Raw genomic sequence first — 10,405 nt, 5'->3', positions numbered from 1 at the left:
GGCCGGGCCGGGCCGTCCCGCAGAGGGTCCCGCGGCCGGCCCGGTGCCGATGTCCCCCGGGCACGAGGGAGCCGGTACCAACAGCTGCCCTGGGCCTGGATGGAGTGCGGGCACCGTCAGTGGTCCCCCTGTCACTGGGTGTCCCCCGGGCCGTTCTGCAACCTGGCATCCCAGGAAGCCCCCCTGCTCCAGGGAGAGCAGCATCCTGTAGCCCTGGGTGGGTCGTCAGCCCGYGGGACCAGCCCCTCTGCCTGTCAGTGCCTGCCTGGCTCCCTTGGGGCACAGCCACCCCAGGCATCCCCGGTGCTCCTCGGTGCTGCTGTCCGGGCGCTGTCCCTCCTGCCAGCCTGGGAGCCCAAGCGACCTGCCTCACTGCTGCAAACCGCCTTACCGGCACCTAGCAGAGCCCTGGGGAGTGTCAGAGCAGCCCTTCGGTGCTTCCCTTTGCTTGGACAGGCAGGAGAAGTATCCCTAGACTGAATTTAGGGATGCAGAACTGGCAGCTCGGCCCGCTGGGGTAGGTGTGCATAGGCAGGTGGGCAGTCCCCCTCTCTGACAGGTGCCTGTCACCAAGCGGGGCACAAGGCTTGTCCTCCTGCTCAGAGACCACATTTCATCTCTCCTTGGAAGTGTGAGTGCTTTTGGGGAGGGTTTGGCAGCAGGATGCAGTATCTGTCTGCAGCAGCCTGCCCGGCTGCCTGTGTCGCACAGACTGTACCCAGAGATGGGGGCTGGGGGCCCGTCCCGCATCCCCCCAGCCTCCTGCCCTTTATCTCCAGCCCCCAGGCTCCCTCACGCCGCCTTTGGAGCCGCTTGGGCCAGCCTGGGCAGCTGCCTGGCCACAGGCAGTTAGGCCACCCACGGCAGCACTGGGGTAGGGGTCCAGTCCGCCTACGTGGTGCCGAGCGCTGCAGCGGGCTCTGCAAACGCGGATGCTCGGACACCAGAGCGGTGTTTTGCAAGAGCGCCTGTCGCTCCTGCGGAGGTCAGGCTGCTGGGGCAAAGGCCGGGGGAAGCGGCGGCAGCCCCTTCCCCTGCCCCGTCCAGCCGCACCTGGTGCCTGGCTCAGCCCCCCTGCGCCGCACGTGCCCGCGACGCACCGGGGCAGAAGGCAATCGGTTCCCATCTGCGTCCTCCGCCGCAGCTGAGCCCCGGGCTGGCCCCGCTCGGCACCGAGTGCCGGCGCTGCCGCAGTCACTCTGGCCGCGCTCGCGCTGCGGCTGAGCTTGCCGGGCCCCCCGCTCCTGCCCGGCGCCCACCCGCCCAGGACCAGCTGCCCGCAAGGTCGTCTGTCCACACTGGGTGAATTTTTAACTGCGGCTTGGGAAACACCTGGGAGCTGCCGACCCTGCAGGTGCTGGGGGGTTGGAGACACTGGAGGGGCTGGGTGCAGGTAGGAGAAGGACCGGCCGTCAACCCGCCCGGCCTAGGGTGCTGGTCCCCCGGCAGCCCCTCTGCCACCTGTCCTGCAGCCAGGTTTGGGGGAGAGACCCACGTGGCACGTCCCCCTGGTGCCCGGATGGAGGGGGCGGCCCGGGGAGGGGATGTTCCCTCCCCACCAGTCACGTCTCTCTCGATTTCTCTTTTCCCCTCTGCCCAGCTTGCTCTGACGGCGAATTGAAGCGTGCTGGCGCCGGTGCCGTAGCCAGCGCGACGGGGAGCGGGCACGCGAGGGACCCCGCCACGGGCAGCCGGGAACGCTCCAGCCTCCAGGGATGGCCGATAAGTGCAGCGAGGGGCTGCTGGTGAGTTGGGGACTCGGGGACGGGCCCGCTGCCTCGGCAAGGGTGCTGCAGGGTGCTCATTGCCCAGGGGTGCTCGCAGACAGGGCAGCACATGGGCACAGGACACCCAGCTCCAGGGAAGTGCCGGTGAGCTGCAGCACCGGCTCCGTTGGCTGCCTGGGGATGCCGACATGGGGGAATCGAGAGCTCCGTAACTTTTTCTCCCCCGTCTCTTCTGGGGAAGTCCCAGGCTGCGCTGCTGGGGGCCGTGCCAGCCTGAGGCTTTGCCATGGAGCTCCCCGCAGGGCAGGCAGGCGCCGGCCCRCGCCGCGGCCCCGGGTGTGGTGTCCCGCGGTGCCTGGAGATGCTATCRGCCGCCTCAGCTGCTCTGCCCGGCCTTATCGCCCGGTCCAGCCCTGCGGCGGGCGGCGAAGGCGGGAAAGCCCCTGGCCGCCCCGCTCCTCCGCCGGCTGCCGGCACCGAGCTGCTCTGTGAGAGGCCGCGTGGAGCTGCCCCTCAGCCCCAGGCTGAGCTTCCCCCAGTCTGTGGGGATCTTGTGCATCCACCACACCAGTTCTCCCTATTCCAGGGCCGGCCAGGAATGGATGTCCTGGCACTGCAGCTGTGCAGATGGGAAGGACATCGCGGCTTGCGGCACTGGCAGAGCTGGGTCTTGCCGGTGCTGCGCTGAGCTCTCCGCCCTTGCAGCCGGCATGCCCACAGTGTGGGGTGAAGCGCCCGCCCTGGCGAGGACTTGGGTCCGTGGGTGCTGGTGCTGGGCACCGCTGGACGGCGGCCATGGGACGTGGTGGGCTGCGATGCCCACGTTTTCATTGCTGCACTGCGCCAGACTTGGCAGGCGGGGGGCTTGTGAGAGCCCTGGGGGCTGCGCTGCAGCCGCAGGTGAGCCGGGCTGCCCGAGCTCCCTCCTTTCGCCTCTCCCCCATAGCTGGGAATGGAGCTTCAGGGCTGACASAGTCGCGAGGCCCTCCCCATCCCGGGGGGCTTCCTGAAATAGCCGCGCGCTCCAGCCAGAGGGCTGGGAGCCAGCCTTTCCCTGGGAAGCGGCGTGCGGGTCCCGGCAGGCACCCCAGTGCGGCCCCAGGCTCCCACCGGCATGAGCCGCGTGGCGGGCTCGGGATGCAGGTCTCTCCAGCGGTGTGGAGGGGCCGAGCGCGTGTCCGAGCCCGGGCAAGGCTCTTCCGTGGGGACGTGCCATGCGTGCAGCCGTGTCCGTGTCCCAGCTTTTGTGCGTGTCGGGTGTTTGCTGCCGGTGCCTGGGTGCTGCTGCGTGCCTGTGCTGGGGCTGCGTCCTCGCTGCAGCAGCCCTGGCACTGCGCGGGGCAGGGCTGAGCCTGGCGGCAGGGTTCACCGTGCACAGTGAGTCTTGCTCCCACCTTGGGGTCAGGATGTTCAGAGTGGTTGGAATGGGACACTTTGGCACGCACTGGACTGGCAGCCCCCGAGCAGGGAAGCTGTAGATGCCATGGGAACTGCCGGAGGAGGGCAGCTAGCGGTGCGAGCATCCCTGCTCCCAGAGCATCCCTGCTCTGGAGCCTTCTTGCGCCAGCTGCGAGAGTCCCGGGACGAGCTGTGTGGGGAGCGGGCCTTGGCGGTGGCGCTTTCTGGGTCATTGGGGAAGGAGCTAATCTCCTTGGCCTGCCTCCAGGGCGGCCGGGCAAAGCCTGGCTCCTGCCCTGCCCTGCTGCCCTCTAATCCCTGCCGGCAGGTGCGGCTCCCGTCCTGTCCCGTCCCGTCCCGYGCCACAGCCGCTGCATCCAGCATTGCCCAGTGTGGGCAGGGATGGGGCTGCTGAGGACTGAGTCAGTGCCGGGGTGTGCCCGGCGGCTCCTCTACATGTGTCCCTGGGGGCTCCGATGTGCCTCAGTTTCCCTGCTGCAACCCGAGGCCGGTGCTTTCGGGACGTGGGTGTGTGTGGCGAGATGCCCACGTCACTCTGTGTGTGCTCGCCCCCAAAACTGCGGGCGGCAGCGGGTCCCCCTCCCCAGGGTGTGGGGACAGCGGGTGCTGAGGGGGTGCTGGGGCGCAGGGCAGCTCCAGGCATCRCGCTGGTCGCTGGGTGGCTGGGCAGGGGGTCCCTGAGGGGGAGCAGGGAGGGGTGCGACAGCCTCTCCCCGCCTGTCCTCTAAGGACATGTTGTTTTGTCCTTGCCGGGGCGCTTTGTTCGGCCTCCAGCCCTGCCAGCAGCTCCTGACTCCCAGGGCTGCTTTGCTGGCACGGCCGGGCACAGCCGGGCAGCGTGTGGCCGAGACGGCGGCGCGATGGGTGCTGCGGGGCGCCTGGCGCAGGTGGGTTCCTGCCGTGGCCCCGTGGTACCCAGGCTGCTGCTGGCGCCGGGCAATGGGGGCTGCCGTCCCCAGCGGTGCTGCGGCACCGGCGGGGCGGCCGGGCGCGGGGAGCCGGCGGCGAGCGCGGCTGCGGAAGCGGCTCTTGGCCGCCGCAGCCCTTCCCGGAATAACAAGGGGCGGCCATGGGGGGGCCCGCGGGGGATTTTCTGCCTGAACGCCCTGGGAGAATCGCGCCCGCGCCGTGAGAACGGAGCCGGGGACGGCAGCGCCGGCGGGCGCAGGACCGGCTCAGCCCCGCGGCGCCAGCCCTGTCCCGGGCACCCCTCCGTGGGATGGGGTAGTTGGGGCGCAGGGCACRGGGAGCTGGYRGAGCCCCTATCCGGCTACTGGAGCCCCAGCACTGGTGGCCACRAGGGGCCCCGTGGCCGGGGAGCCAGGAGCGCTCCTGTCGGGGGAGCCTTCCTTTCCAGCGGCGTGTCCCCGGGCTTGGCAGTGCCCCGTGCCAGCAATGCCGCACTCCAGYGCGCTGGCTGGGGGCCCGGCATCCCTGCACCGGGGCCACGGTGGCTCCAGCGGCTCYGGTACCCGCTGGCCACAGCCTCTGTGTGGCACTGGCTGTGCCTATGGTGCGGGCACCGCAGCCTCGGCTAGGACAGCGAGTGGTGGCACGCGGTGGGCATGGAGTTGTGTTCCCATGCCCGGGGCACCAGCACTTTGGGGGCTCTCAGGGCGCGAGGGGGCTCGGTGAGGAAGGATGATGCCCCCATCAGAGGACACGGCAGCCTGGGTGCATCTTTTGTGGGTGCAAGGTTGGGTGCTCCCGCCGCGCAGGAGCACTCCAAGCCGCGAGGCTCCCAGTGCAGCCGGGAGAGGTTGAGGGAAGGCGGGGGGACCCTGGGAGCCGGGAGCAGGGCGGGCGCAGGGCTGAGCTCCCCTGCACACGTGTGCGGCGCACGTGGCCRCGGCTGCCCGGACCCCAGATGGTCTCCCGAAAGCGCCGACCCCGTCCCCGCCGGCCTCGCCGCCATCACGCCTCGCTGGCGCCTTGGCCGCGCTCCCCAGCCGGGGCGCGGGGCTGGCAGCAGCTGGGGCGCCCCGAGCCGCGCCGCGGGGCCGCCTGGCACCGCCGAGCCCGGCCTCCTTCCCACGGGACGCCGGGGTCCCAGCCCGCACCATGATGGGGGTCCCAGCCCAAACCATGATGGGGGTCCCAGCTCGTGCTGGCGTTCCAGCCTGCACCAGCTCTCTGGGGACAGGACGGCATGTGGGGGAGTGGGTGGTGGCACAGCCCTCCTGTGGCCAGATGGTCCCCGCGATGGGCAGTGACCTTGTGTGCATTGCCACAGGGACCGCCGGGATGTCGCACGCGGTGGGGCTGACGTCGGGCGGGCTGGTGCCGTATGTCCTCGGCCGGCACTGTCCCCAGTAGCCACCATGGAGAGCCCAAAGAGAGCCTGGCCAGGGGTCCCAGGGTGCAGGGACCCTCGAGCTGCCAGAACCGGGTCCCTTTTGGGTGAGAGGAGGACACTGTGGGTCTAGGGGACTGTACCTCATGTTCCAAGCAGCCATGTGGGGCTGGCAGGGCCCATAGGGACAGAGGGGTGTGCAGGGCCTGGGGCAGCTCTCTGCCACGCTCTGCGCACGGGCCCTGGCGCTGGGACGAGCAGGGGCTGTTCCTGGGGAGCAGGACAAGCCCGGCAGCCCGTTTGCGCACAGGTAAAGCTGGGGGGCACCTCGCAGCGGGGGGGGGTGCCAGCTGGGTCCATTCCCGGCAGGCGCAGGCGGATGCAGCGGCGCTGCCCGGCGGAGCGTGAGGGGCTGCGCACAGCTGGACCCCGCTAATGAGGCCTCATTAAGCGCCAYGCGGGCTGCGCCAGTGCCCCGCGCGCCGCACAGCTGCCCGCCCCGGGCCGTGCCCGCCGCGGGGGGGCTCGGCCACGGCTGGCGGGGCAGGCAGGACGTGGGGCTGCTGCCAGGCCCCTCCTGAGCCTGGCCTGGGCCGGGGCAGGGCGGCACCGGCCTGTCTGCGGATACCGGCGGGAGCTGCAGCCGGCCAGAGCCCCGCTGCGGGGCGGCAGCGCCTCCCCGGGCGGCTCCGCGGGCAAATCCGCCCCCCAGGCTGAGCGTTTGCAAACCAGCCTCGGGTCAGGGACCGCGAGGGTTTCCTCCGTGCCTGGAAGCTGTGCTGTGGTGCTGTTACCTCTGAAACCTACTAATTGCAAGGAGGAGGATGCAGAGCACCCTGTTGCCCTTGCTCAGTGATGCAGGGGCAGTCTAGCGGAGATTTCCCCAGCACCTTCCTGCGCCCTGTCATAGGCACCAGCAAGCAAAGCCCYGTTTTGCATCTGCCCCCGGCCCCCRTATGGCACCCTCGGGCCAGCCTGGTGCTGTTCCAGGTGTCTGGCAAAGCGCGCTCAGAGCTGAGCGGGGCTGGGCAGCCACCCTGGCTTGCAGGGAGCGGAGGGGAGAGCCCCTGGGCCTTGGGTCCCCTCAGCCCCATGTCACCCTGGATGCACTGCCTGTCCATGCCCTAGCCCGGGAACACAGCACTGGCATCACCCCTTTCCACAGGGCTGTGTCCCCTCTGAGCCTTTGCCTCTTGCCCAAGTCGCCCTGTCCCCCAGGGAGCATCCCCGAGCACCCCCATTCCTCAGTCCCCGGGGTCCCTCTCGGGATGCTCCATCCATCTGTCCCCCGGAGGCAGCAGCCAGGGCTGCCCTGCCCCAGGCCTCCTGCCCTCCCCTCGCCGCCCTGGCAGGGCCCCGGGGGAAGCCCTGGGAAAGTGGTTATTTAAGCAACATTTAATTAGCATCTATTTATACCTCCTGGCAGCTCCCGCGTGCAGCCTGGCAGCGGCTGCATCGCCATTGCCATGGCGAGGGGCTGTGACGCCAGCTGATGACATCAGGGCTCCCTGGTACCCTGCGCTGGCATCACCCCCACCCTAAAACCTGCTCCCCTGCACTGGGGGGGGGGGGCTGGAAAGAGGGGCTGGGGATCCCCATGGGGCACTGCAGCTTCACCCTATGCACTTGCACCCGGGCACCTCTAGCTTTGGCTGGTGGGTGGCAGGGGRCGGTGGGTGCAGGGGCACCTGCACCCCACTGTGTGCCCCCCATGCCCACCCCATGCAGCTGCTGGGCACACGAGCACCATCTGGGCACAGTTTGGGGACAGCCAGTGCTGTCCTCACAGGGATGCAGCTGGGGATGCAGCCAGTGCCAGCCCATGTGTGACCCAGGGACAGGGACGCTGGGCATGGCTCTCACCGCTGGCTCAGCCGTTGCTGCTTGGCCGCGCTGGGCACTGCCTGGGACGGCTCGGACAGCTCCCGAATCCCTGGCTCTGGAGAACCGCGCGGGATGAGCGTCCGGACAGTTAATGAGTGTAAAGGGCAGGGCGACCTTGCCAGGCTGGGGGGGCACGGGAGGGCTTTGCACCAAGGCAGCGGCTGCGCAGATGAGCGTGCGCACACGTGTGTGCACTCGTACGCGCACACGTGCGGCCGCCGCTGTTGGGGACACGTGTGTATGAGCCCTGCACTGCAGAGTCCTGCTGCCCGAGGCCGGGCAGGTGCCCTGTGCTCAGTGCATGTTCGCCCTCCCAGCCTGGGTGTCCCGTGGGGGTCCGCACTGCCCCGCAGGGCTGTGGGCAAGGCCAGGCTGCAGCTCTTGCCTGGTGGTGGCCCTTGGCTTTGGGAYCGGGATGAGAGAAGTGGGGCAGCGCAGGGTGCCCCCCTCGCAGGGAGGCTGCAGCACCCCCGCTGTGGCTGCGGTGCTCATTAGGCTGAGCAGGAGCCTCGTTAGTGCACGCGTCCCCGTGGCCTAATCAGAGGCTTCGTGATCCGATTAGCCTGCCCAAGCGAGCGGCGTGGGGACCGTGCCAGCCTCGTGCCACCCCGGTGTCCCCGCRTGGGTCCCGGCCCCCTGCAGCACTCCCAACAACCCCGAGACCCCCCAGATCCCAATTTGGGGGGAGGTCTGCACCCCTATAGCCCAACCCTCCCTATAGCATCCAGGCCACGCGGGGTAGCCCTGGCCGGGGTGCCCCCGCGCGCGGGCACGGAGCAGCCCCCCCATGGCCGCCGGCGCGTGCTGGCCCCGCTCGCAGCAGATGGCTCCGCTTGGCAGCGCGGCGGCGGCGGGAGCGGGCCCGGCGTGCCGGCTGTGCCGCCCTAATCGAATGACACGGTTAGGTGCACCGCGCCTGCTGCCCGGCCCCGGCGGCRGCGGCACAGCCCGAGCCACGGCTCCCGTTTGCAGCCTCGTTAGTGTGCGCGGGGCGCGCACGTGTGCGGCGTGTGTGCGTGTGTGCATACGTGTGCGCATGCATGTGTGCATGCATGTGCATGTGTGTGGTACAGTGGGGAGTGCGGCTGCTCAGTGCTGCTGTGCAGGGATGCACACYGGCCCCACGCACTAGCAGCTCCCCAAACGCTGCCCGCCCTCAGCGCAGCCCCCGAGCCGGGCACCGTCCCCGCGGGACGGCGGTGCCAGCGCGGGGCCGTGCGCGGTGCGCCGGGTGCCGTCTCCGCAGGGGGTGCCAGCCCGGTGGCACCCATGCGAGCTTGCTTTGTGCCGCACAAAGCGCCCTTTCTTGCCCCGACACGGAGCCTGGGGGGGCAGTGGGGAATGGGCATTGGAGCCCTGGCGCAGCCCCCTGCCCTCAGCACGGCCAGTGGTGCAGCACCCTCGGCGCGTGCCCGGCCTGCGCTTCACCCCACGGCTGGCATTGCTGGCACCGCTCACCCCCTGCGCACCCCACGTCCCTCCGTGCCACGAGGGACTTGAACCTGCCCCTGGGCCCCATTCCCCTACCCGCTGGGACAGGAATGCGACATCCCGGCACCCCAGTGCTCCCCTCAACGCACCCCGCTCCCTGCTCAGCCTTGCTGGAGAGGGGAGAGCTGGGGGGTCTGGCGATCCCCCCCTGCCACCGGCGGCCACCCAGCCAGGGCCTCCTGTGGCGGGYGCGGGGTGGGGGAGCGGGAACAGAGGCCGCTTTGTGCTCGGCCGCGCGGGCCTGCTTGGTATGACTTGCAGGCGCTTCCTTGGGCACGGCCGCGCTCCGGGGCCGAGCCATTGAGGAGGGCCGGGGTGGGGGGGACGGCGCTGCCCGCCCCCGGCTGCGCGGGGCAGGATGCGGCGGGCGCCCGGCGGCTCCTCCGATGGGGCCGCCGGCTGAGGCGCCCCGCGCCGCCGTCTCCCCGCAGAACGGCGCCGTGCCCGGCGAGCGCGCCAAGCGCGACGAGAACGTCAAGCGCGGCAACTGGGGCAACCAGATTGAGTTCGTGCTGACCAGCGTGGGCTACGCCGTGGGGCTGGGCAACGTCTGGCGCTTCCCGTACCTCTGCTACCGCAATGGCGGAGGTGGGTGCCGCGGCGTGGGGCTGGCGGGGTGCCCGGGGTGCCCGCGGGATTTGGGGTCGCGCATCCCGACTGTCCGCTGTGCAACGCGGGTGCAGGGGGCCCGGCCGGGCCGCAGGTGCTGCTGGCTCTCACTGTGGGGTTCCTGCCCGCCAGGTGCCTTCATGTTCCCCTACTTCATCATGCTCGTGTTCTGCGGCATCCCCCTCTTCTTCATGGAGCTCTCCTTCGGGCAGTTCGCCAGCCAGGGCTGCCTGGGCGTCTGGAGGGTCAGCCCCATGTTCAAAGGTAAGGGGCTACTTGCTAGCGCCGGCGCCCGTGGGCACGGGGTGCCTGCGACCCCCCAGCACGTGCTGCGCCCCCGCACGCCTGGCACGCTGCCCTGGCCCCCACGTGCTGCACGAGCCCCTCGCACACACGCACCCTGCACAGGCAGCGTCCCCGGGCACCGCGGTGCCGCTGCGCACGCGGCGCATGCCCCGCGAGCACGCGCACGGTGCTGCATGCATGGCACGACTCCCTGCACACACACACATGGCTGCATTCATTGCACACGTGTCCCTGCACACGCGGCACTGCTGCAGCCCTGCTCGTTGTCCCACAGGCTGCAGTGCTGATGTGCCAGGCCTGGGGACACGGAGCCCGTGTCCAACTCCTGCACCCCTTCCTCGGTGGTCTCCAAGCCATTGCAGCCCACTGGCTCCCTGCCCAGGCACCGAGGCCATTCCTCCCCATGCCCGCGCCCACCGCGCGTGTCCCCAGCACGCGTGTGGCACTGGCCACCTTGGGACACGGCTGCACGGCACGGCCAAGCACATGTGGCCTGTGCATGTGCCGCTGCGCTCCCTGCGCTGCCGCGCGCCGGCGCTGATGCTCAGCTCCCTGCACACGCTTGTGTGGCCACTGTCCCCACCACCTGGCCACTGCCGCCCCCCAATCCCTGGGATGGTGCAAGAGGAGACCCCCCAGCCTGGAGCCCAGACCCGAGGGGTGGCCGCAGCCCCAC

General features: G+C 70.5%; 1 protein-coding gene across 1 annotated transcript in view; it reads left to right on the top strand.

Annotated features, from left to right (window-relative positions):
* Nucleotides 1-1,675: 1,675 nt before the first annotated feature.
* The window catches only part of SLC6A9 (solute carrier family 6 member 9), a 15,334-nt gene continuing 6,604 nt past the window's right edge, over nucleotides 1,676-10,405 (top strand). The window contains exons 1-3 of the mRNA XM_026033372.1: nucleotides 1,676-1,745; nucleotides 9,246-9,402; nucleotides 9,556-9,687. Of these exons, the coding sequence (XP_025889157.1) occupies nucleotides 1,716-1,745; nucleotides 9,246-9,402; nucleotides 9,556-9,687 (319 nt within the window). The 5' untranslated portion in view covers nucleotides 1,676-1,715. The remainder of the gene's footprint in view (nucleotides 1,746-9,245; nucleotides 9,403-9,555; nucleotides 9,688-10,405) is intronic.

The sequence above is a fragment of the Nothoprocta perdicaria genome, unplaced genomic scaffold (assembly GCF_003342845.1).
Source record: "Nothoprocta perdicaria isolate Ctin4 unplaced genomic scaffold, notPer1 scaffold_0, whole genome shotgun sequence".
Lineage (NCBI taxonomy): Eukaryota > Metazoa > Chordata > Aves > Tinamiformes > Tinamidae > Nothoprocta > Nothoprocta perdicaria.
The sequence above is the reverse complement of the archived record's forward strand: the minus strand, read 5'-3'. Positions and strand labels throughout refer to the sequence as shown.